This window comes from Penicillium solitum (assembly GCF_028829755.1).
Source record: "Penicillium solitum strain IBT 25940 chromosome Unknown utg000003l_segment0_segment0, whole genome shotgun sequence".
Taxonomy (NCBI): Eukaryota; Fungi; Ascomycota; class Eurotiomycetes; order Eurotiales; family Aspergillaceae; genus Penicillium; species Penicillium solitum.
This window is the reverse complement of record NW_027072123.1, coordinates 1353436-1377283: the sequence shown is the minus strand read 5'-3', so window position 1 is coordinate 1377283 and position 23848 is coordinate 1353436. Positions and strand designations below refer to the sequence as shown.

Genomic DNA, 23848 nt, shown 5'->3' with positions numbered 1-23848 from the left:
AGCCTTTTAAATTAAACAAGTGTTGTTCGAGTCACGATGGATGTCTGATGTTTCGCGTCGATCATCCATATCAGCTTATCTCAATCCTTATCGATTATCAGTCTTGGCACGCGAACTCCTTCAACGTCACTCTAAAACATCTAGCCCTTGAGTCCTACGCTACTTGGATATAGTCTGCAATCCTATAAAAAACAGTCCGATATACCACTGGATATACAGTTATATCTCCACCGCAACCATGTCAACCTCAACGCCTCCGTCAATCCCTCAATCCTCCACATCCCCCTGGATCATCCTCGCAATCACGAGCGGCGCCTTCGCTGCATTGAACGGTGTTTTCGCGAAATTGTATGTGGATAATTCGCCCTATAGCTCAGAATCAGAGAGCAATACTCTATAAGCTATAAGCATATACGCTATAAGCTATACGATCCGTGTAACCCTGAAGTTAACCTTGAAACGTTCCACAGAACCACGGACGACCACACAACGGCCTTCGCACAATCCCTCGCCCACCTCTTCGGTCTAGAGTCATCGCCTGTGATTGAGATGCTTACTCGAGGTGTATGTTTACACCTTTCTCTTTATATCCGGATTATCCTGGGCATCATCAAGTCCAAAGATTATCCATTTATTTACCACAACATATATGTATAACTATATGTTATATATAATCCTGTTCCCCATTATACTAATCAATATATATCCAACAGGCCTGCCTCGGCCTAAACGTCCTCTGCAACATAATAATGTGGGCACTCTTCACACGCGCGCTAACAGCCGGTCCATCGACTGTTAAAGTCTCCATCACGAACACGGCGTCGAATTTCTTGGCCACGGCGGTGTTTGGCATGATTGTTTTTCAGGAGGCTGTTGGCGGGCTTTGGTGGTTGGGGGCTGCGATGATGGGGGCTGGGTGTATTTTGGTTGGGATGCGGGAGGGGGCTTAAATTTTGGATTGGGTTGAGATTTAGGTGTTATATAGGAATTTTTTGGATCTATAGTATAATCTATCTAGAGATTTTGGATATGTTGATGGGCTTTGAGGTTTGGGTTTAGCTTTGATGGTAGTTGTACGGAAGTTGAGGATGGGATTGTAGATGGATTCATAGATTTAGGTGTTTGTGATATTTGCTCTTTTTTGTGAGCGTCTTGTAATAAGGTAAGATTTGACGTGGTGTGAAGTAAAGAGAGGTAAAGCTATTGAGGCTCCTGCCTTGAGCTACCTCTGCTCCTGGGGTCTAGCCTCTTTTTTTCTTCTCTCCCCTTCTCTATTCGTTGTGTTCTTTGAAAATGACCACTGCTCACGACCGTTGATGCAATTCGAGATCACCCGAAAGATTTGAGTGATTTCAGCTCTGATTATGTCGATAAGGCAGCGAAACTTCTTTCAACACCCAGAAAATATACGACAGTTAAATCTGCTCGACTCCACCCCATCGCCTATCATTGCCCTCTTCACTGTCAGCGTTAGCTGGGTATATCGAGGTTAGTAAAACCATCCCTATATATCATTTCTCTAATTGAGCTGTATAAACACCCTGCACATGTATGACACCTTGTCTTCATCCTTGGCACCTAGGTACTAACCATGAAAATAGTCGACACTGGGGCTGATGGCCTAACCTTCGGCTAGCCTCTCCGCTTCTAAATCATTTATATCATGTCAGAATACGTCGCCAGGTGTTATAATTAATCCCCGACATATCAGACCATCCCGGTCAAAAGCCTCTTCTGTTGTCGCTCATCTATTCTTAGGGAGAAAGACGTTGAGTTCTCACGAGGACAACTGGAGGAAATCGCAGGGACGATTTGGGAAGCTCAGCCACTACCTAGGGAGCCTAAAACGTGCAATTGGTAAAAGCACGAGGAAGGTAGAATCTGCGCTTCGCTATGTCATCGGTGATCGTTCGGACCTGCCGTGTGCACGCGGCTAATTGGCCCATTCCCACACTATATACGGATGTCAGGTTCCCATCTATGACAGCGTGCGACAACTGCTATTGGAATTGGGATGGTGTCCGCTGCAAGGAACACTACGTCTCCTCTAAGTCCATTATCTTCGTGTTCCTCTCTCCTTTACTCTCCTCCCCATACCATCAAGCCCCATAACCGAAGAGTGTCTTCGTCAATTAATCTCTGTCTTTTTAATATGGCTTTACAAAAGCGCTCGAACAAGAGCCCTTCGAGAACTTCGTCGACCTTTTGCACTTGCGTCAATGGAAACTTTGCCTAACCAACTGGTGAAGATTTTCAAAAAGAAAAAACAAAAACAAACAACATTTTTCGACTCGAACGGAGGACGCTCTGGGATTTTTCAGGGTCTGAAGGGGGATGTCGGGATCACGTCTCGGAAGTAGATAGTAGATTAATATCTAATGTAGTTTCGTTCGGACTGGGGTTTATGGCAAAGTACTCCGCTACCAGATACTGTATGCGTTTAAGTCTGGGGTCGGCAGTCTTTACCTACTACGGCCTATTAGCCCCGCTGCTAGAGGTAGTCGAGCTTCTAGGGGCAGATGAGGAAGGGGAGGGAGGGACCTATCATAAAGACAGCCATTTTACGTTATATAATATCAAGGGTAGCCCGAGGCGAGGTTGGTAACTTGTCTCCCACTCATCATTTTCGGCAGCGAAGTAGATCTGCTGTGAATTACCGACTGTGTCCATCCCCTTTATGCAGCCATATACTGACTTTGAAAATTCAATGTAAGTAGGATGTTCGGTCCTCTGCTTTCTCTCCTCCTTAATAGTAGTCCCCTAAGAAAAGTAAAAGCAGTGAGACGAGAGTGAGGAGAAAGTGAGGTGAGAATGAGATGGAAGTCAGATGAGAGTGAGGTGAAAGGCAAGGAAAGAAGCAAGGTAAAAGTGAAGCAAATCCGCTGAGATGTCAGATATATTGAAAAGTAAATGTATGCCGTACCGGAGGTTCTGTCATAGCTCATTATGTCAACGCAAGAAGGTATGGCGGACACCTTGGTCTAGCGGTTTGATAGTTTGCAGTGTATCTCTTATCCCTCAAATCGCTTTCCAGGGTGTCTGCCCGCTTTACATGTCGTCTATACCCGGTGCCGTGTTGACCGCCGGTCAATCCAGGTGATGACTTTTTATTTCTTTTTAATCTTCGACACTCCACCCTCTCATCTATAGCATCCATATAGCCATAAATAGACTGCTTTCTCCGATCTTTGTTCTCGTAGATCTCTCCTCTTATACATCTTGAATCTTTCCCTAGAGGCCACTGGGTCACTTAGCTCTGATATAATTGCCGTGTGTTCTACTCACACCTGAAGGTATAATACATGTTAAAGATGAGTAAGAAAATACAAGAAAGCATGCATTTGTCTTGTTGTACCCAATACTGCCACAAATCTTCAACCAAATCACGCTATATAATATATATCCAGAGCTTCGGGTTCCCTGAGGAAGACATCCGAAGGCACATCCAACATACCGGCAGCGCCGGGCTTCTATCATCGAATCTAATATTCCAGCCTAGACTTCCCGGCATATCCATCGATGTTTAGAATGCCAGCATCCTAAACCGCCTCCAGGTTCAACTTCAGCGAGTCGGCAAGGGAAGTCCAGCCTGGTCTTCCCAAAGCCTGAAGCAAAGCCAGACCACGTCCGTTAGATATTTCGGAAATATCCTTCTTGCTTGGGTCCGTGAAATCATCTACCCATTGGTGGTTCGGTCGTAGTTCACGAAGATGCTTCATCACGTCACTGTCTAGGGGTTAGCTCTGTTCATGTTAATGAAAAAGAGTAGTCAAACGTACTTCCAAGTGAAATGCTCGCTATATGCGATGATACGTTCATTTTTGACCTCAGGATTTGTTAAAGCCGCCACGTGCAGACGTGCGGAATCTTGCACGTCTACGAACCATTCTGTGAAGATAATTAGCAAGGCATACCTCCCGTCAAGCCAGCGATATAAAGCATAAGGCTAATAACACAGAAGTAAAATCGTCCATGCGGACTATTCACCACGGCTATGGAGAAAACTCACGATAGTCGAGCGTTTTGGCCCATTCGGTGTTTCCATTGAAGATCTGCTTCACAAAGTCTCCAGAACTGGATGGAATAGAAGGATCCAGGACTTTACCAAAATTGACGCCCAGGACAATAGAGCTCACGACAAAAGACGCTTTTTTCTCAGTCGCGTACTTGAAAACAGCTTGCTCGGCCTGTGTTTTGCTCGCCCCATAAACTGACATTGCACGATCCATTGTGTAAGGCGGAGGAGCCCACGCCTTCTCAACGGCCTCCTCATTGTAGGAAGTTTCATCTAGCTTTTGGGCAACATTGAACACCGCAGGTGCAAGAGCACTTGTCGATGCAGTGTAGACGAAACTCTTGACGGACGGCGATTGCATCGCCGAATCAAGGATGGAGTGCGCAGAGGAGATAACCTCTGTGATGACAATGTTGGGATCAGGGTTGAAGCTCACATTGCTGGCAACATGAGCTATACCAGAGACGCCTAGAAGTTTACGTTAGCGGGTGCGGTAGAAAGCAGAGTACGTTTTTTCTTAAACCAACCTTTGACGGCCTCATCAAAAGCCCCAGGCTCGGAGATGTTTTGGACAACCACCAACTCTACTTGCCCTGCGCCAAACTTGCTCTCCCATTGATTAAGCAAACCTGCAGCCTTTTCGACATTTCGCACAGTTCCACGAACTTTGAAGCCCGCCTGGAGCAATTGGTCGGCAACGTGAGAGCCGATGTAGCCAGTAATGCCGGTAACCAGCACGGTCGAACCCGAAGGTATAGTGGAAGCCATTGTGAATATCTGGATCAAATTGTAGAGTGTTTGCAATGTGTTCAAAGAGAGTTATAGAGATTGTACTGAGCTTCAAACGGGAGACTTTAGATTTAACTGCCACGAGAAAACCCCCTGACGAACCTTAATAAATTAGGGTATGAGCTTGCTGCTTTGTAATGTTAATCTTATATCTAATTATATATTTGATTAGAAATAAATTAGAAATGATCGCCAATGATTGGAAATACTTGATTAGAAATACTTGGCTTGGCACTTTACTCTCTGATAAATACGTGGTGATAGTGAGGTCAAAATAGAGTCTGAATGTATAATGTCCCATTAGTCGGTAATGCCGGACATTGTATTAGCCTGCAGAGAAAGTAACAAGGCATCCGAAAGTGACAATGAAAGGGGGAAATAACTCTTCTTGGACTGTGAGCAGCCCTACCGTACTTACCAAGTCCGATGCTCCCATTCCTACACCTGGTCCGAATCAGATCCTTGTTCACGTGAATGCCATCTCACTTAACCATCGTGACCATACCGTTCTTCACCACACCTACCCTCTGCCAACGAAAGCGAGTCTTGTCCCATGTAGTGATGGCGCAGGTACCGTGGTTAGCGCAGGACCAGGTTCCTCCTGGGAGACCCGCTGTGGAGAGGTAGTTATCTTGCATCCAAACACATGGCTGCAAGGAGATCTGAGCAATTTTGATGTGGAGAGCGTGTTAGGGGGTGGTGATGCACATGGCACTTTGACCAAGTACATCGTGCTGGATGATGTGCAAGTTCTGGAGTCGCCGACCAATTTGACTGTGGAGGAGGCTTCTACGTTGCCAACGGCTGCCTTGACAGCTTGGAATGCGCTTTTCATGGGGCCTATCCCATGTCAACCTGGCATTTCAATTTTGACTCAAGGGACTGGTGGTGTTAGCTCTTTCGCAATACAGGTATGGATAGAATTACCTCTCGTACTTTTGAAATCCCCCTGTTTCACGTTATGTCCCCACATTATTATGAGGGCTTTCCTTTCCTCTGCTGACCGTGTGCTGTTTTGAAATAGTTGGCTGCCGCTGCAGGAGCCAGTATAATCGCGACATCCTCCTCTGATGAGAAACTCAAAGCTGCTAAGCAGCTAGGTGCCACCCACTTGATAAATTACCGCAAGACACCGAGTTGGTCGGAAGAGGTCCTTCGCATTACGAATGGCCGCGGGGTTGATCATGTAGTGAATGTCGCTGGCTCAAGCACCATTGAGGAATCACTGCTCAGCGTACGGCAGGGCGGGGTTGTGTCAGTCCTGGGTATGCTTTCAGAGTCGAAGAAAACGGATCTGGTGCCGATGCTTATGATGGGAGGGAAAACCCGTGAGTGGAGCTAGTGAATAGGCTCCTTGGGAACCCAACTTAGCTAACAAATGAATAGTCAGAGGCGTTCTTGGAGCAGGAAGCAAGGAGATGCATGAACAGCTGGTGAAGTTTATCCAACATCATGATATACATCCTACTATTGCGCGAGTTTTTGAATTTGACCAGGCTGTTGATGGATTTGCATATATGGAAAAGCACAGCGAAGTCGGAAAGATCATCATTAGAGCCTAGAGACTTATAGCTATCACCAGGGACCCGTGGACCCTGTATAAGTTACATGATCGGGATCAAGCAGGCTAGTTACTCTCTTGAGGCATTCAGACAGTTAGAATCAATGGCTGGAGATGTACATATATGGCGCTGAGAGTTTACGGATGGGTGATGCGTGCGGCGAGACTATAATGGAACCTCCTAGTTCAGTGCAGGATTTTGTTTAGGCTGTATACTGCAATATGGTCCTGCCTGGTAACATAAATGCAGCTCTTATGATGTATGATAATGAAATTTCCATCTCGCATCCTTCCGGAAACGATGTCTACAACTTGAATAATGAAGATTGCATGTGGGTTCCAAAACAAATCCAGTCAACTAGTAGCTAACAAGCAGGATGCACTGTATTTTGTATTCTAGTATTCCCAAGGCCTATCCCAGTATGGGGATGGTCCTGCTCCCGCCGCGATGTATTAGGTATTTTGTTCCCGGAAATGCGGGGGTGGATAGCAGCTCTGATTGTGTCAATCTTTGATGCCTTACGCGGAAGGAATTGAGCCTCATCTAGTTAGTTATATATAGATTGCTGCTGGCCCACCACTGATTCTTGTCCAATTGACAGATCATGCTACTAGATAACTGTTTCTAAGAAAGTACTGATCATGGAGCTTACACGGTGCACAACTCATACACGACTTTGAGATGTTGACCACAACATTGGATCTTAACATAGCCAACGGAAGAGACGATATCTTGTACAGGCTTTCTCGGACTACCATTATACTTTATATCCAATCACCAGGTCATGTCTGGAAGAATGTAGCCCACCGAGTCCTCTGCGGTTCTGGAAGAACACGCATACACCAAGCTGACAGCCCACCCGCAAACGCAAAATCCGCGGTCTCCCATTTCTCTGCAAGCCTGTCCTTCCATTCTTCTATCCAGATAATCTGTTTCTCGCCATCAGAGGAAATAAAGGGCACCATGCCTTTAGGCACGCGTTCAGAAGGCCGAAGAAGCCGGCCGGTATAAAAGAATTTGTGCTCAGGGTTGCAGACATCCGGGATTTTGGATAGATCACCCGACTCACACTGGCGGTAACATTGTCGACAAATTGTCGAGAACGCACAAGAGCGGCAGAAATACCAGTGTTGCATAGTCCCAGTTCCCCGCTTGCAGCCCGAACAGTCGGTGCAACGGTCGTATACGGTGTCAGCATATAAGTTTAAGGCATCGTCTATATTATCATCATCCTCATCACCAGTCCCAGCATCCAGACACTGATCCTCGTCATCGGTCAATTGCACATTTTGGAGTGCGTCGGAGACTTCAAGCTGCACATCATCATCTGATAATTTGGTTGCACCTATCCTGTTGCGAGCCACGCTCGTTCGTGGCTCTGTTTCTTGCTTGATCAAGTACAAAGCTGCCTCAAGATCTTCATCGCTATCTGTAACAGCAAGGAATACCCCAAAAAGTCGTATATAGGCATCTATGTCATTTGAAGGATCATCGTCTGATAGCAACGAGATACACTCTTTGACACACCACCGGAGAGCATCTCTGGCGTTTGCTGTATCCCCTCGGTCCCGGAGCCAACTCGACAGGACCAGACAAATGTCGTCGAGTTCACTGTTTTCCTTCAGAATCAATGGAGGCCGTTCACAGGAAGGGATATCAGCATCGTCTAGGCACAAGGCAGCTAGTTTGCTCATTGCCCGCATGCGAGGACCCTTGTCCCACATTTCGGAGGAGACCGAGAGAGAGACAACCTCATACCAACCCTGTACGGCTGCATCTCGTTGCCCTTTCTCAAATAAGACTGTCGCGAGGCGGTATTTGATTTCCACGGGGTAATCAGATTCAGTATCGACTTTCTTCAGGACTCTGGCGATAACATCAAGATAATTGTGATCGTTGCGGGTTAGGGCATAATGAATGACCCTATACATCATGAAGGGTCCTAAAATGCAACATCTGAGAATGAGGCGCTCAAAATCCATAGACATGCCCCTACTACTGCCGGCTGTCTTCTCGAAATGAATGAAAGCAAGATCAAACACGGACCGCAGACGGTGCGGTTGGTTCAGTACCAAGAAGGTCGTGAAGAAGGGCAAAAATTCATTATCGCGGTTCTCGCTTCTATGTTCCAGAAACAGATTCCACGCTTCCTCTGCGGTTGCAATTGCATCATCTGTCAAATTCGCACGATGTTTCATTTCCGCCTTATTTAGCAAGCGATTGATATCACCATCGGCGTCAGGATCCTCATCACCCACGAAGGTGCTCCACAGGGACTCTGATAATTCAAGATGCTTCAATGCCTCTTCGTGCATCCCAACCTCGGTATATGCACGAGCCATATCTCTGTGGATGACGAACAAGGACTCGTCACTGAATGTCGAAGTGGTCTGGTTTCTGTCAAGTGAAATTTGAAAGTGCTCAAGCGCTTGTACATGGCAATGTTTCATAAGCGACTGAGCGACTCGCGCATGCCACATAGGTGTCTGCTGAAGATTTTGTGACTGGGCAGGAACCAAGACGCTGGAAGGCTCTCTGTGATCCCACAATACGTCTGATACCTTTGGTATTATACCGTCTGCACCAGACTCCTTTATTCCTCTTTTCATCGCATTGTATACTGTCAAAATGGCAGGGACGATGTCAGGCAATGCATCATTATGCTTGATTTCCTCTGGTTCTAGCCAGAGTTTGCTCCAGCGCGTTACCAGGAATGACAGGAGAACTGTGAATGGACATGCATCACTTGCAACTGCTGATTCTCGGGCGTGATCCACAAAGTTCTGTTTTTGACCTGGAAGAAGCCAATGGAGTACAATCTCGGCCCTCTTATTTGCAGTATCTTGATCTTGAGTATCCAGCCAGTATGAACCGAGCTCTGATGGCTCGCCGATTAAGTAGGGTAAGTATGCGGTAACCCCCCTAACAGATATTGCATCAAGAAACCACTCCTTATCTTTCCTATTCCTGAAGCTGAACAGACTCGCAAGCAAGGTGGAAATATCTCCTCGTAGATTTCCCGCCTTTTCGGGATTCGCACGGGTGAGATGTGATGGCAGGAAATTCCTAGCATATCCCCAGAGGTCTCCCATGAATTTCTCGGAATATGGCGTGTACCACTCGTTGATGGCATAGAGGGAAACATATAGGAAGTTCGCTTCCGCATGATCGACGTTGACATGGATTAATCCAGACTCCACAGACGTCCGGAAAAATTCATAAAAGGAGCTATGCCGAAGTGTCACAACGCCACCGTCTTCGTCAGGGTCATCTTCGCCATCGTTGGCTCTGATATAAAACAGAGAGGAGTAAATCGTACGAATATCATCTTGAAGATTCATGAACTCCTCCTTCAGGGTGAGCTCGAGAATAATTTCAAGCTGGTGTACGGTCAGTGGCTTTTGAGCCAAAGCGACAAAGGAGAGCAAGATGTTCAACTGTGCAATCTGTGATGCAGGCTCTTCTCGCTCTGATGTCTCATCATCGGACAACCCCTCCCACTCGGACAGTTCTTTACTCAGACGCTGCATTTCCTCACGAAGCATAGCGCTGATGCCTCTTGGCATTGTCCTGATCACTTTTCGGATCTGCTCTTTGGTTCGACAGCGTAAAACAGATTTTATGACGAGATTGGCCCATTCCCACATGCCCTCGGCTTCCTGGCTGATCTCGGTGATAGTTTCTTCGAGTAAATCAGGATGTCCACGAAACAACTTGGTCTTCTGTAGTTTCTGCGAAACGTATTCGTGGAGATCGTCCTTATTCTCGTGATTACCGACTTCAATCTCCGGGATCCAGTCCAACGAATGCTCGTCGAGCATGGCGCGCACCGAATCCCTACTAAGAAGCACGATTCGTAAAGGGAAGGTTCGGCTGATATCGTCTTCCGCTAAAAAGCCTTTCTCCAGCAGACTGAAAAGGACTTCTTGTTCCTCTGCGTCAGCCTCATCAATACCGTCAATCACCAAACATGCAGTGGTGGCTGATGGCACCTCAGTAAAGTAATTTAGGAAGAGTTTCTCCCAAAGTACGTAGTTGTTCCCCGGGTCTTCTTTCATGCAGAATTCCTCGGCATGCACCGCAAAGCTGGATTGTTGTGTGGCCAACTGCCATGCTATGGTTCTCAGGGCTTTGTTGAGGGAGCGTAAATCGACATCGTTGTTCTTGTAAAAGAAAGAGGCAACCATGGGTGCCGGGGTCACGGATGACTCGTTTGAAAGCTCGGTGATAATTTTGGATGCTAGATGTGATTTGCCTACTCCAGGGCCACCGTGAAGCCAAAGGAGCGGTTGAGATCCTTGCCACCAGGACCTAAGCCTATCTTCAACCCAGCTGCCGGATCCCGGTATGCGATTCTGGGTGATGGAAGAGAAGACCTGGCCCGATGCGGAAACTGGGTCTAATGCAGCTTTTACCATTTCCAGCCTCTCGCGATCCTTTCTATCATCATCTCTATTGAGCAATTCCTCAGTATTTCTCAGAGCTTGGTGGGTGAGATTCAGCCCATGGGCAGAAACCATCATATGCTCCTGGCTTGTCAGCTCCTCTATCTCACCTAGCAAAAAGCTAATTGACGTATCGTTAACAAATATATTCTTTGCCCACTTTGAAAGTCTCGCCTTGAGTGAACCTTGGCTCAAGAGCTTTTGTGACGCTGCGCAAACTCTCAGGGAATTAACCAGCACTTTCACGATGATTGTTTTCATTCCCTCACTGAGGGTGATCCCCTTGTATGAGTCCAGACGCAGAGCGAAGTTGCCCAGCTTATGAAATAGGTCGAGAATCCCGTTGAATGCGTCACTAACTCTGCGCGCCGCCCGGACCAAAAGGAGCATCGCGCCCATGATCGATGATGCTGGAGGGAAAGCTGCAGCCACAGCACCAGCGATCAGGTCACCCCAACTTTCAAAGGGCGCCATAACCATCTGCATTGCATGTAAAAGGGGTCGTTTTTTCATTCGAAAATCTTCAAAGTTATCCTTTTCGGATTCTAGCTGGCGAGACAGGTCCTCGGGTCCCTGTACTTTGGGGAAACGCGTCTCCGTTAACGAAATTCCGGTTTCCCTGCCATAGTCCTCGCAGGCGTTATGCCAGAGGGACGGCAGATTGTTATCGGAAGGCTCCCTTGAAATTACAACCATGGTGAGCGGGTGATTCAATTCTAGGGAAATGGGAAAATAGGGAGTTGCACACATATGTGGTGCATGAAAATGAAATCTCATGAATTCAGTCTTACTATCCCCCGCAATAGTGGGGGCTGATATTTCACGTTGCCAAGGTTCCTTATTAGGAATAGTTAGATGCAGTAAGCCCTCCAGAGCTGAGTCTCTCGTATACAACATAAGCTGTTGTTGTCAGACCTCATAATAATTATCACATGTAGAAGCCATTTCTGCTAGGAAGCAATGTTCTGGTGTCTGGGGCCCTCTATAGGTGGGTGTAAACTATATAGCGACCTCTAAACAACCTCTCAATACAAAGTAACCATCAATTAACCGTTTATTTTTATAGGCCTACGAGCAACCTATTTGAAACTATATAACTAGTCAATTTTAACATCCTTAGAACATGCATATTATAGTGGAGAACCAGGTACGGGCGACTAAGTATGCCATCGAAACTTAACTCTCTCATTGGATAATATTGCCAGCAGTATCTAGTCATCTACCGTCATTTGCAGGGTATAGGGTCAACCTGCCTACCATTTAATTGCCAATATATAAGTATACAAGAATAATCGGCCGCTTATGCGGCCTTGTGATATCTTTCTAGTGGTCTTTTTAGCGGTCTTTTGGATGCTCTTTCTAGGTCTTTCTAGGCATATACGAAGGTAATAAGAAAAGGTTTTTCTATATATAACCTTTGATACTTTATAATAGAAATTGGAATTGGAATTGGAATTAGTATACTCCGTATAGGCTTCGAGGTAGCGGTGAAACGGGCGGTGATATATTATCCAATGAGAGGGTTAAGTTCCGATGGCATACTTAGTTGCCCGTAACCAGGTCCTCACTAACTACTGTACTAGGTAACTACGTATTAGGCCCTGCACGATTTATTATGTAATCGTTGATGTACCTAGCAGATGGTTATTGAGAACACACGCTCCTACACCTCTCTCATTTCACGTCTTGGGCTGATCGTCCGAATTCTTTTGTATGCAAGGTTGAGTATGAAGTTGAATTGCGAGTGTTGAATCGACCCGTATACTATAGAGCATGCAGCCTTGGGCGTTCCCCTCTTCAATATGTACATATTTGTAGATACATAGAACGGAAAACCCCGAGAGACTCCCCGGTAAACGCCCAGACCGCTCGACCCATCTAGAGCGGGGCCTAAAGCGACCCACAAGGAAACAGATTCAAGAATTAACCAGTTGAATCGTGCATGGCCAACGTCTACGAACATTGGCCTCTCAGCCTTATCATACATAGAAACCTGACGTGTGTACCAGCAGCCTAAGCACGGTTAAATCGTAAAAGAATTACCCCACCATAGCCTTTCCTTTCCCCAACACCTCCGGATATCAAGAATGAACTAAGTCTTTTTTACCGGACACAACAAAAGGTGTGAACTTGTTGTATCTACTATGATATTGGATCTTAAAGAGTGTATGATTGTTTAAGAGGAGCGAAAAGAAGGAACACATGAAGCAATCGATGATCTTGAGGGGTGTGCTGAGGGACAAACTTGATATATATATATCAATCAATATCAACAATATATTTTACTACACTGTTCCCCAAAAGTAGGTGCGGACCATGATGATCTTTCTTGCGGTAAGACGTAAAACCACCTCAGCGCGTGACTGCAACTGACGTAGCTAGATTATAAGAGTACAGACTTTGTGAATGGCGAGAGTGTATGTATTGAGTGGATGGCCGATCAAATGTGTAATCTCCATAATTGACAGCAGGTCACACAGTAACCACGGGAAGTAGTGGGGTAGTAAAGACCCCTCCCTCGTCACTGGCACCCGTTTATTTTTCTTCTGCATCAATCATACTATGTTGTTTATACACTTGGAGTAAGCTGAAGTCCAAGCCCAGGCACCGTGCGCGTGCGCTAATCACCGCTTTGGCCAAAAAAGGCAGCTCGGACCAACAGGAACATCGTATAGTAAAAAATGCTATTTCTCCAAATCTCCTTCGGAAACCTGAAATGCTTGTTTGATCTACATACGTATCTTTCAACTCCTCACTTTTTTTTATTTATTGTAATCCAGCCTTTTCCCCCACTTGGTACTTGTATCTGCTGGTAACTACATACATACAACAGTACTCCGTACTTTGTTATCCACTAATGCATGGCTGAAACTATGACGTGAGAATAATTATAAATGATATTCATTATGACTCACACCATAGACTTGCACAAGTGCATATTCGAATCTACTTACCCTTATACTCCCTCAGTTCTACATAAAGATACCCCCCTATATTTCGGCTGGGCCGGAGATAGAAGCAATGCCAAGTGTATTCTTTATACGGAGTAGGAGCATAATACTCCATCTGGACTCCACGTGACCGGAGGAAATACGGGAATACGGGAACAGGGTCTCTCGGACTCGGAGCTCGGGAGCTCTTGAGTTTTCGCCGGGACGATCTATGTGGGTCTCCAATATCAAGTACCTCATACTTCGTTCAATCACATTTACAGTCGGTTTAGGGCTTATTTCTTTTATTTTGGCTTTTGGTTGGTAATCAAAGCAAAAAAAAAAAAGCTTCTCGAAGGTTTGATATTGTTGAATATTCGTTTTCAGAACCTTGGAAGTTCTGGAACACTTCGAACGTTGTGTGACACGGGAGAAAGTTCCGGGAGCCATGGGTGTTTCAACGGCTAAACGGAAGGTCATGGATATAGTCTTTGGTCAGGGTTATACTTTTATATATTGTAGATTTCATATCAGAAATCCCACATTGGGGGATCGGCGTGTACACCGATATTGACTCACCGATTATCATGTATCAAGATATACCCATGTAGAATACAGTACTTTGTATTCAAACTATATAAGTGGGCCTAGATCGCCGCTCCAATGACGGTGGTAATTTCCTTTAAGGAACCCGCGTCATCCGCACCTGGACATGTCGTAGTCGCATACATACAACGACGCCGTATCTTCCCCGCCACAGCTGGATCTCGGAATTCGGAGAAAGAACGGAAGGCCCTAGACAAAGGATAGCAAAAGGTGAAGCAATTGGGAAATATAGTTCTTGGTTATCCGAATGGAAAATTTTCATTCTCCGGATCTCTGCCGTCTTAAACCGATCAACCCATCATTGCCGGGATAACCGGTCAGAGCTTCCATGTCTGGTGACGAAACCCACTATTTGGCTACGGAACCATACATCTGTCTTGGCAAATGGCTTTTCGTATTGATCCTGGACAAGAGATTGACCGTGCTTATAAATCGCGCCATATCCCCTACAGGGCTGGAGCCACTGGTTACTACACATCCTCCTTTCCCCCTAGGCAACGATACCTAGTATATACCTTTTTTTTTTATATTGTTAATAGCTTGTACAAAGCTCGTCCACCATGGCACAAACACTCTCGGAAACACCACACCTTCCCGGACGCAGCGGACGAGGCTCGGAAAGTGATAGCTCGCTCGACGAGATCGCACAGGAGAAGCAGAATGCGCTGGTGACAACACTCGGTCATCATGGGAAGGACCTTGACAATTCAGCATCCCCAAAGCGGTGGAAGAGTTTCTGGACGGCATTCCGACACCTCGCGCACCTGACCCCGAAACAAGTTGACGATTTCATGGCGTCATACGTCATCTATAACCTTGACTGGTCCGATGAAAAACAAATGACCGAGTCTCTGGGCCCCAACTACCAAGAGAAAGTTGGCGATTGCTTGAAATCCTATTACGGAGTCCTGAACCATCTGTGCGCACTGGGCGATGTCGAAAAAATGTACATCCCACCCTGGATGAGCCCCAAGTCCAACGTCCTGGAGAACCAGATCCTGTACGAGCGCTCAATCGCACAAGATATCGGCTTAGGAACAGGGAAGAAGGTGCTGGATCTGGGTTGTGGCCGCGGGCGCGTCGCAGCCCACATGGCGCAACACACCGGTGCCCAGGTAACGGGTCTCAACATTGACCCGAACCAGGTCGAGCAGGCGACGACCTTCAACAAGGAGCGCGGACTCCAAAATAACTTCGTCACGCAAGATTTCAACGACCTCCCCCTGCCCTTCGCCGACGAGAGCTTCGATGCATTCTACCAGATCCAAGCACTGAGTCTGTGCAAGGATCTTCCCGCGCTGTTCCGCGAGATCTTCCGTGTCGTCAAGCCGGGCTCGAAGATCTCCCTGTTGGACTGGATTAGCTTGCCGGCTTACGACGCTAGTAATCCGGAACACGCGGAGCTCATGCGCCGCGTCAAGCCGCTCATTGGTGCTGTTGGTACACCCACGCAGGAAAGTCTTGAGGCGGCGTTGAAGGAAGCTGGGTTTGAGGTTGTGCGGTCGGAGAACGCTAGTATCGATGGTCTCCAGGCCCCGCTTATCGATACCGTCGATGTATACTTCCGCACCCTGCGCCAAGCAATCCTTGCACTGGTCAAGGTGCATGTGCTGCCACGACACTTCAAGACCTTGATTAACCGTCTTTGTTTGGATGGTCAGGCTTTTGTTAAAATGGATCGCATGCGTCTAGCTACGACGAGTTATAGCATCATTGCGCAGAAGCCTAAGGCTTAGGCTTGGCACAAGGTTCCTCGGCGGGGCGGGACACGTGGGACACGTGAGGCAGTTGGACGGAATTGCATAATTTCCTGCTCTGCGGACATCAAAAGTCGGATCAAAATCCAGAGCCACACCCTCTTTCCACCTCCACGCGATCGCCCCTCACGAATCGATTGGGCATCTCGACACAATACACACCCTGTACATTTATAATCAACGGATTAGAAGGTTGTCGGATTTGACGAATGGGGGAGTTTCGGTTATTTATTTTGTTTATTTCTTTCTTTCTTTATAGTGGTTTCTTGAGCAATAAGGAGTTCCATGAAGGGAGTTCAACTGCATATACATCGATCTGATTCACAATACATAATTTATTCCAATATATCTTGTTCTGAATGACTATCTAATAAAAAAGCAAATTAAATAAATAAATCAACTCCCAGAAAGCATGAAATGAAGTTAGAGAGTCCCAGAAAAAAAGAAAAAAGAAAAAAGAAAAAAAGAAGAGGTCGTGCCCGGGATCGAACCGGGATTGCTGGTATCAGAAACCAGAGTGATGACCATTACACTACACAACCAATGTTTTCGATGTAAGGCAATCCTTATATCGTTACAAGAGACACAAGAAACTCTTCTCAATATTCTACTTGTACTCTGTTTACTACAGGTCCTGCAACATCCCCACTAGTCCCTATTAGGATAATTCCATACACCCTTGTACCCCCCCTCTAGAGTCTGGGAAATGTTCAAGTCTGCTTTGAGCTGCATCTGTATGACAGCGTAAGCTCAGCACATCTTATCTGCACTGTTCCAGCCTACTTCAGCCTACTCCTTCCCCCCCAACCACCCCCGTGACCGCGGGGCAGTCCCTCCATAATCTTCAAGCGCCCCGTAGATCCCATCCCGGCTTTTTTCTCCCCCACAACAATCATATCTTCAATCTACCAGTACTTCATGTCTCCTTTACCGTCTTCCGTCACAGCGCTGTCTGCGCCGGGTAAGGTTCTTTTAACCGGTGGCTATCTTGTTCTAGATCGCGGGTACACGGGTACCGTGTTTGCGCTCGATGCCCGCATCCATGTTATTGTCCAGCAGCTGAGGAGGGGTCATCGTCGCGGGGCATCAGGATCTGGGCCCGCTGTTGGTGCCGAGGCACCGTCTAATTCGGGCGCGGAGGACCAGGATGGCCAGGATACCGTTGTTGTGCGTTCCCCGCAGTTCCTCAATGCGGTGTGGGAATATGGTGTGCAGCGATGTGGGAATGGTGGGGGTGTCAAGGTCATCCAGAAGGGAGATGGGTATGCTTGGCTGTGGCTATCTCTTTTCGCGAACACAATTGACTAATATCACCTTGCTTTTCTTTAGACCGCGCAACCCCTTTGTCGAGACCTCTCTCAGCTATGCATTGACGTATATCAGCTACGTTGCCGATTCTAAGGACTTCGGGTCCCTGTCTGTCACCATCATGGCTGACAGCGACTACTACTCCGAAACCGCTGCCTCCAGGGGCCCGGCGTCGCAAGGACGTGGTGGGCGCTTTGTCAACTTCGGCGTTCCTCTGTTCGAAGCCCACAAGACGGGATTGGGTTCCTCAGCTGCTCTCGTTACTGCGCTTGTCTCCGCCTTGGTCATTCACCGCACCATGCAGCCGGAGGACCTCGGTGCTGGTCGGGATAAACTCCACAACCTCGCTCAAGCGGCCCACTGCGCAGCCCAGGGTAAGGTCGGATCTGGATTCGACGTTGCTAGCGCTGTCTACGGTTCGTGCCTCTACCGACGATTCTCGCCGTCAATTCTGGAGTCTCTCGGCGATGTAGGCTCGGCTGGTTTCGAGGAGCGCCTCTTCCCCATTGTGGAGGACTCCGATCCCGAGCATCCATGGGACACCGAGTGTGTTGACTTTGGCATGCAGCTCCCCCGTGGGATGCAGCTGGTTCTGTGCGACGTGGACTGTGGTTCCCAGACACCCTCGATGGTCAAGAAGGTTCTCGAATGGCGAAATAACAACCGCAAGGAAGCCGATATTCTCTGGGCTAGCCTCCAGAATAACAACGAGCGACTGCGTCAAGAGCTCAAGCGCCAGGCTCAACACCCGGATGCCAACCCCGAAGGCGACTTTTCTGACATTCGCACCCTTATTCAGCGAACACGCCAACATATTCGCACATTGACCCGCCGGACGGGCGTCCCCATTGAACCAAGTGTGCAGACCGAGCTGTTAGACAGTGTTTCAGAGATCGAAGGTGTCATTGGCGGTGTCGTCCCAGGTGCTGGAGGATACGATGCCATCGCGCTCCTGATCCAGGATGATCCCACTGTAATTGCGCGCCTGAGAGAGCATCTTACGAACTGGACGAGCTCGACCGAGGATGACTTTGGAGGCAAGATCGGCAACGTACGCCTGCTAGGCGTGCAGCATGGATCTGAAGGTGCGAAAAACGAAATGCTGGAGCAATATGCCGGTTGGGTCTAAGTTGCTCTCTGGTTTTAAAACAAGGCAACCGGTGTCCCAGCCCACCATGACTTATCAACAACGTGTTTCGGCTACCAGCTTAGCCTCCCCTATTGCATCCTGGGCTGGACCCTCCAGAAAATACACCGGCCTGTAGGATAATTAATTGCATAAATTATGGGCTGAAACATCGACTTTGACTCGGATGTGTTTTCTATCTTTTACCTCCCCCTACTCGTGCGCTCGATCAGTACCCACCTATCTGCATCTCTATCTTCAGACTTAGCCCCCCTGCATATGCACCACAAGTCCTATGCTTGGTCGAGGGTTGCCCATTCCTTTTTTCCCGACGTCCCCCTGTGTGCGACCATGGCCTGTTTGCCAGGTGTTTCAATATGGACTGGACTACTCTCAAGGGAACGAACTGCGCACGTTGATATTCTTCCGCTTCATGATACCTAGCATATGAGATATTGAATACACATAGAATTCACTTGCATTTCATGACAGTGAAACCATGAAACAATGACAACTGCATGTTTACTCCGTATTATAGTCATGAGATCCCAATAGTCGTACGGAGTACAGAGAGCACAGAGCTACACATGTGGAGAAAGTGACCTGTCTGTATGCAACTATCCCGAGATGTCCAGATCTACATAGTAATTAACGATGTAGCATACAAACAAGACTTCTCTTGGCCTAACTAATTTCCCCGGATCTTCAATTAATATTCCTCATCGATATTTATAATAATTACAATAGTGTTAAATATTAAAGTACTGAATTATTAACAAGTTTTTTTTTTTTCTTTGACTCAAAAATAGGGGAAAATAAGGAAAAATAAATTGGCAGTTTCAAGGTCGTTCAACCAGGGTCAAGAAGTGTCTGTTAGGCTTGCAGATCCCCTTTTGCCTTCTTCCCTCTTCAACCTATTCAAATACAATCGAAGATCTATTTGGGAGGGAAGTACATATATGTACAGCCATTCCAGTCCATCCATTCCATCCATTCCATCCACACTAGTTGAGGTATTATCCTGCGCCTCCCGCTTAGTCTTGTCTTGACTCCTCACATTTACATTTCTCCCTCTATCTCCTCCCATTCCAACTCTCACGGAATACCCTTCCTTTCCAAATCCCCGTTGACAGCCCCTTTCCAACGGGGAAAAGTCAATCGTCACCTGCCATCGGGGCATCTCAAAATGTCTACAACGCTTCACCCGGAGTCGGAGCCAACCTCCAACAGAGATATCAACCAAGCCCCAATCACAGCATCTCCGCAGGATCAACAGACCACGGCCCCAACCACAGAGCTCCAACCCCAATCAGATCTCGTCGCTGATACGTCCATCCCATCTGTCCATGATCAAACACCCGCGACCCAGGCCCAGAACCACCCCGCAACTGGCTCAAGTGGCGAAACTGAATCCGCCCCCGTGACAACATCGCCTACAACCACCACTCCTCAAACCGACAACGCACCCGCTGTCATGCTGGCACACACTACTACACCGCCTTCAATGGATACCGAAGAACCAAAGACTGTGCCCGAGACCTCAACGGAGCACTCCGATGACGGCTCTGGGAAGGAACTCGAGGAGGATGCTGATGTTGGTCCGTCGCTGGTGATTACGCTGCTGTTGACGACGGGGTCGCGACACCCTTTCACTATCGATGGGAAATATCTAAAGAAGCGATCGGTGAATGTTGAGAACTACGATCCGTTCTTGATGAGCGTTTACACCCTTAAGGAGTTGATCTGGCGCGAATGGAGATCTGGTAAGATTTCACCCCCCGACCTAGACCTCTACAAGGGGATCGGATGGGCAGAATACATCTTGATGTGTGATGTCATGGAATGAGAATAGTTAACCTAACACTGTTGTCGGTGCAGATTGGGAAACCCGTCCTTCATCACCGAGCTCTATCCGCCTTATTTCGTTCGGGAAGTTGTTGGATGACAAGTCGCCTGTTTCTGGTATGTTTTTGTCACAAATGAATGGGTTTATATGGTTATAGACTTTGATACTAACGACTCGGCTAGACTCCAAGTTCAGCAAGGAACATCCAAACGTCGTCCATATGACTGTCAAGCCGCAGGAAGTCGTCGACGAGGAAGACGCAAAGGGAGCAAAGGCACAGTACAGCCGGGAGCGCGAAGCCAGTGAGCGCAGCCCTGGATGCCGATGCGTGATTCTATAATCTCGCTGCCCTAGCTACGGGTCTCAAGTGTGAACGGCCTGCTCCCGGCAATGATTTTGTCGGTTGCGTACATACTTCCACCATGATACCTAACCTTTCCTCCCTTGTCCGTCTTCTGCCAACCCTTCATTCTCTTATCTATCTGCTATTGCAGCGATACGCCTAATTCTGCCTGGACGCAGGATCAACATCCTTGTTTTGCCGAGTCAACATGGGCGCTCTGGAAGCGGAGTTTAGACATTTCTTTCCTCTGAATGGACCTACAATCCTGGGACTATGGGTTTCGACTTATTCCTCTTATTTCTGTGCCATGTCTGGGCCGTCCTCTTGTTCTGTCATCGCCATATCGTCTGCATGCGGGCCTCATTCATCTATCCATGGATCTTCTCTACTGGAGTGCTTCGGGTTTTCTTTTCGACTGTGTCTTCCGAGGGCTCGATCTGAGATTCATTCTTTGCTTTTCGCATTGCTGTCACCATTATTCTTACCCCGATTTCTCGATATATACCCCCTCCAATCCGACTTTCCTTTTCTTTGTTCTCTATCATTTCCCCTGTATGCTTCCTTTCCTCATGGACTTTTGTGTACTTACGACTTTGACCCGTTGCTCCTTCTTTCCTCTATCCTTTCTTTTCCTTGCGTTTCATTGCTTTTGCTTGCTTTTATAACGGCCTAGGGTGATTACTAGTAGTGTACAGGGTGTTTTTGGACAAGGCCCAACGGTTGATATATTTCTTTGTCATATATTAAATAACTTCTAAAGCGCCTATATATTCCCGCGGTCTTGATTAGAATTGGTAGTTAGACACTTTGAGGTTGACGAACAATCTGGAGTAGCACGCTATTCATTCAAACTTTAAGAAACCTCTAATATATATTACGGCTAGTGGTGGATTTTGCAGTACTGCTTGGTAGAAATAGACCATGGATTGATTCAATATATCGAGAGTACCGCACTGTCTTAATAACAGACAGACAGACACATCGGAAATGCATCAAGCCCAGTGATCTATCATTCTATTTGACGACATAAAAGGTAGGAGTATGACGAGGGACGTAAGAGGAGAATAGTAGAACACATCGACATTGAAAAAGCAGAGAAACAAAAGAACACCATATCATCAAAGCCATTAGAAATCCATCTTGAGCCTCTTCTCCATCTCATCATGGAAAGCAGGCGGCTCACGGAGGTCATCACCTGAAGAGCAACCAAGTTAGCCAAAAACACATCCAACCCCCAAACATAAGAAACGCAACATACCATGGTAAATATCCTCCCACTGAACCTCACTATCCCGACCTCCAATAACAAGAATATCCTCATGAACATTCCCACCCCGCACACCGCCAAGAACAGCAGGTCGGAAAGTCCCATCCCGAACGATCTTCAGCTCCATCCCGCGACGAACGGGCTCCGCAATTCCATACGCCCGACGCAGTCCCTCCATCTTCATGGCGTCCTGTGTAGCCCGCCACGCGAGGAGTCGGGCCTCGAGAGGGTGCGTAGATGATGGGACCTCGCCGCTGGAGTTCGTGGACGACGCGTGCGCGGTGGCGGTCTGCGTGAGCTTGTTGCGGAGAGTATCCGGGAGTCCGGGGGCGGAGGGAGCACCCTTGGATGGGCGGGGTGCTTGGAGGCCGGCTTGTTGGCGGGTTGTGAGGTTGCTCGTTTGTGTTGCGTTGCCGCTTGGGGGGGCGATGCGGAGGGACTGGAGTTTTTGTTAGTTTATGTGGTTTGAAATTGGGTTTGAGGTGAATCGGGGATTTCAAGGACGGGAGTTTAGGGGTGATGGTGGTTCTAGATGCTTTGCTTATGGACTGGATTCCAGGGTGAGGTCCCGGGGTCCGTAGCTTGATAACGTACCATGATGACGGATGGATAATGCTAGGATTTCAAGATCAAGGGTCGAAATCACAGATTGGATAATTCTGGACGTGTATTCAAAGCTCCGAAAGATAGAAAAAGTAGGAACAAGAGCCAAAGGGAGGGATGCAAGATGACAAGCACCGATGATGCTTCAGGCAGAGAGAAGCAGCGCGGCCAGCTCATACGACAGACGAGAGAAACCAACAACGCAACCACTACCAACGACCATCGAAATCACGTGCCCTCCACTTCCGCCGGGCCAACTCAATTCTATCGCGAGATTCTTCAGTGAAAGGGGACCCAATTCGCACATCTCACACCACCCACAATGACCCAATTATTCTCCCCAATAGCCCTCCGGGCTCTACGGACTCTTATCCCCCGTCCTGCGGTCTCATCGCCCCTCTGCCGCACAATCACCACATCACCCGCTATCTCCTTCGCCGCGAAACAATCCCCCATCACCTCCCGCCTCAACTTCCACCCCGTCTTCCGCACAGCTGCTGCCGGCTTCGCTGCCGTGCCGAAGCGGCAATTCTCTAGCTCGCCGATCATCCGCGCTACGTACAACCAGGTCCGTCGCGGTATTCGGACTGGACAGCGGGCTCGTCGTGGTGGATCGCCTGCGCTGAAGGGTACACCTGGGTTGAAGGGTGTTTGTCTTAAGACTGGTGTTACCAAGCCTAAGAAGCCTAACTCCGGTGAGAGGAAGGTTGCAAGAGTGCGGTTGAGTTCTGGGAAGGTTATTACTGCTTATATTCCTGGTGAAGGTAAGATCTACTTGCAATTGGATTGGTGTTGGGAAGAGGATTCTGTGGATTCTGTTTCCGGTGCAGGTCTTTTTTTACCGGGATTTTGGCTAACTTTCTTGTACAGGCCACAATATCCAGCAGCATAGTGTTGTCCAGGTCCGTGGTGGACGTGCTCAGGATTGTCCTGGTGTGAAATATACCCTTGTTCGTGGTGCGATGGATTTGGTAAGTCCTCTTGCTTGTGTTTCTATATACCCACTTTTGGGGTGTCTTGCTGGATCTTTTACTGATTGTATATTACTAGGGTGGTGTTGGAAGCCGTATGACTAGTCGCTCGAAGTACGGTGCGAAGAAGCCGAAGACCAACTAAGAAGGATTCGGAGATACAGGTTGATTGTGATTGACCTGCTGTGAGATTATACAATTTTGGCCTTGTTTGAGCAGCTGCTGTATAAGAGATAGCCTCATGGGGCTACTTGGATTTTGCTTTTTGTGCTCCTCGCTG

At 47.6% G+C, this 23848-nt stretch overlaps 9 protein-coding genes across 9 annotated transcripts; 6 read left to right on the top strand and 3 right to left on the bottom strand.

Moving 5' to 3' along the window:
• Positions 1-238: 238 nt before the first annotated feature.
• On the top strand, positions 239-950 carry N7455_004404 (uncharacterized protein; the record flags this gene model as incomplete). Its single annotated transcript, XM_040958127.2, has 3 exons — positions 239-348; positions 471-564; positions 714-950. 3 exons carry the CDS (start codon positions 239-241, stop codon positions 948-950), a joined length of 441 nt encoding a protein of 146 aa, XP_040811419.1.
• Positions 951-3495: 2545 nt separating this feature from the next.
• N7455_004403 (uncharacterized protein) lies at positions 3496-4857 on the bottom strand. The gene is made up of 4 exons (XM_040958126.2): positions 4543-4857; positions 4010-4483; positions 3780-3888; positions 3496-3726 (listed from the first exon to the last, which is right to left on the bottom strand). Exons 1-4 carry the CDS (start codon positions 4781-4783, stop codon positions 3540-3542), a joined length of 1011 nt encoding a protein of 336 aa, XP_040811340.2. The 5' UTR covers positions 4784-4857; the 3' UTR covers positions 3496-3539.
• A 312-nt stretch (positions 4858-5169) lies between these two features.
• N7455_004402 (zinc-dependent alcohol dehydrogenase family protein) lies at positions 5170-6366 on the top strand (the record flags this gene model as incomplete). Its single annotated transcript, XM_040958213.2, has 3 exons — positions 5170-5715; positions 5829-6132; positions 6191-6366. The coding sequence occupies 3 exons, from the start codon at positions 5170-5172 to the stop codon at positions 6364-6366; spliced, it is 1026 nt and encodes a 341-aa protein (XP_040811335.2).
• Positions 6367-7148: 782 nt separating this feature from the next.
• Positions 7149-11507, bottom strand: N7455_004401 (NACHT domain protein; the record flags this gene model as incomplete). The annotated part of the gene is made up of 1 exon (XM_040958224.2): positions 7149-11507. The coding sequence occupies one exon, from the start codon at positions 11505-11507 to the stop codon at positions 7149-7151; it is 4359 nt and encodes a 1452-aa protein (XP_040811328.2).
• Positions 11508-14907: 3400 nt separating this feature from the next.
• Positions 14908-16083, top strand: N7455_004400 (class I SAM-dependent methyltransferase; the record flags this gene model as incomplete). Its single annotated transcript, XM_040958144.2, has 1 exon — positions 14908-16083. The coding sequence occupies one exon, from the start codon at positions 14908-14910 to the stop codon at positions 16081-16083; it is 1176 nt and encodes a 391-aa protein (XP_040811353.1).
• A 939-nt stretch (positions 16084-17022) lies between these two features.
• erg8 (phosphomevalonate kinase) lies at positions 17023-18541 on the top strand (the record flags this gene model as incomplete). The annotated part of the gene is made up of 2 exons (XM_040958155.2): positions 17023-17366; positions 17434-18541. 2 exons carry the CDS (start codon positions 17023-17025, stop codon positions 18539-18541), a joined length of 1452 nt encoding a protein of 483 aa, XP_040811375.2.
• A 1183-nt stretch (positions 18542-19724) lies between these two features.
• N7455_004398 (uncharacterized protein) lies at positions 19725-21505 on the top strand (the record flags this gene model as incomplete). Its single annotated transcript, XM_040958239.2, has 3 exons — positions 19725-20301; positions 20417-20500; positions 20567-21505. The coding sequence occupies 3 exons, from the start codon at positions 19725-19727 to the stop codon at positions 20722-20724; spliced, it is 819 nt and encodes a 272-aa protein (XP_040811345.2). The 3' UTR covers positions 20725-21505.
• Positions 21506-21631: 126 nt separating this feature from the next.
• On the bottom strand, positions 21632-22750 carry N7455_004397 (proteasome maturation protein). The gene is made up of 3 exons (XM_065604793.1): positions 22589-22750; positions 21986-22433; positions 21632-21922 (listed from the first exon to the last, which is right to left on the bottom strand). Exons 1-3 carry the CDS (start codon positions 22589-22591, stop codon positions 21855-21857), a joined length of 519 nt encoding a protein of 172 aa, XP_065461693.1. The 5' UTR covers positions 22592-22750; the 3' UTR covers positions 21632-21854.
• Positions 22751-22919: 169 nt separating this feature from the next.
• Positions 22920-23713, top strand: N7455_004396 (mitochondrial 37S ribosomal protein uS12m; the record flags this gene model as incomplete). Its single annotated transcript, XM_040958178.2, has 3 exons — positions 22920-23361; positions 23468-23568; positions 23648-23713. 3 exons carry the CDS (start codon positions 22920-22922, stop codon positions 23711-23713), a joined length of 609 nt encoding a protein of 202 aa, XP_040811306.2.
• Positions 23714-23848: the final 135 nt, after the last annotated feature.

Excerpts from the sequence above, each read along its gene's own strand:
- N7455_004403 (XM_040958126.2), bottom strand. The coding sequence starts at position 4,783 with ATGGCTTCCACTATACCTTCGGGTTCGACCGTGCTGGTTACCGGCATT. Across the intron at positions 3,889-4,009 it reads GGCCAAAACGCTCGACTATC|AATGGTTCGTAGACGTGCAA; the intron begins GTGAGTTTTCTC and ends TTATCTTCACAG. Across the intron at positions 3,727-3,779 it reads AGCGAGCATTTCACTTGGAA|TGACGTGATGAAGCATCTTC; the intron begins GTACGTTTGACT and ends ACCCCTAGACAG.
- N7455_004397 (XM_065604793.1), bottom strand. Across the intron at positions 21,923-21,985 it reads GTGGGAGGATATTTACCATG|GTGATGACCTCCGTGAGCCG; the intron begins GTATGTTGCGTT and ends GTTGCTCTTCAG.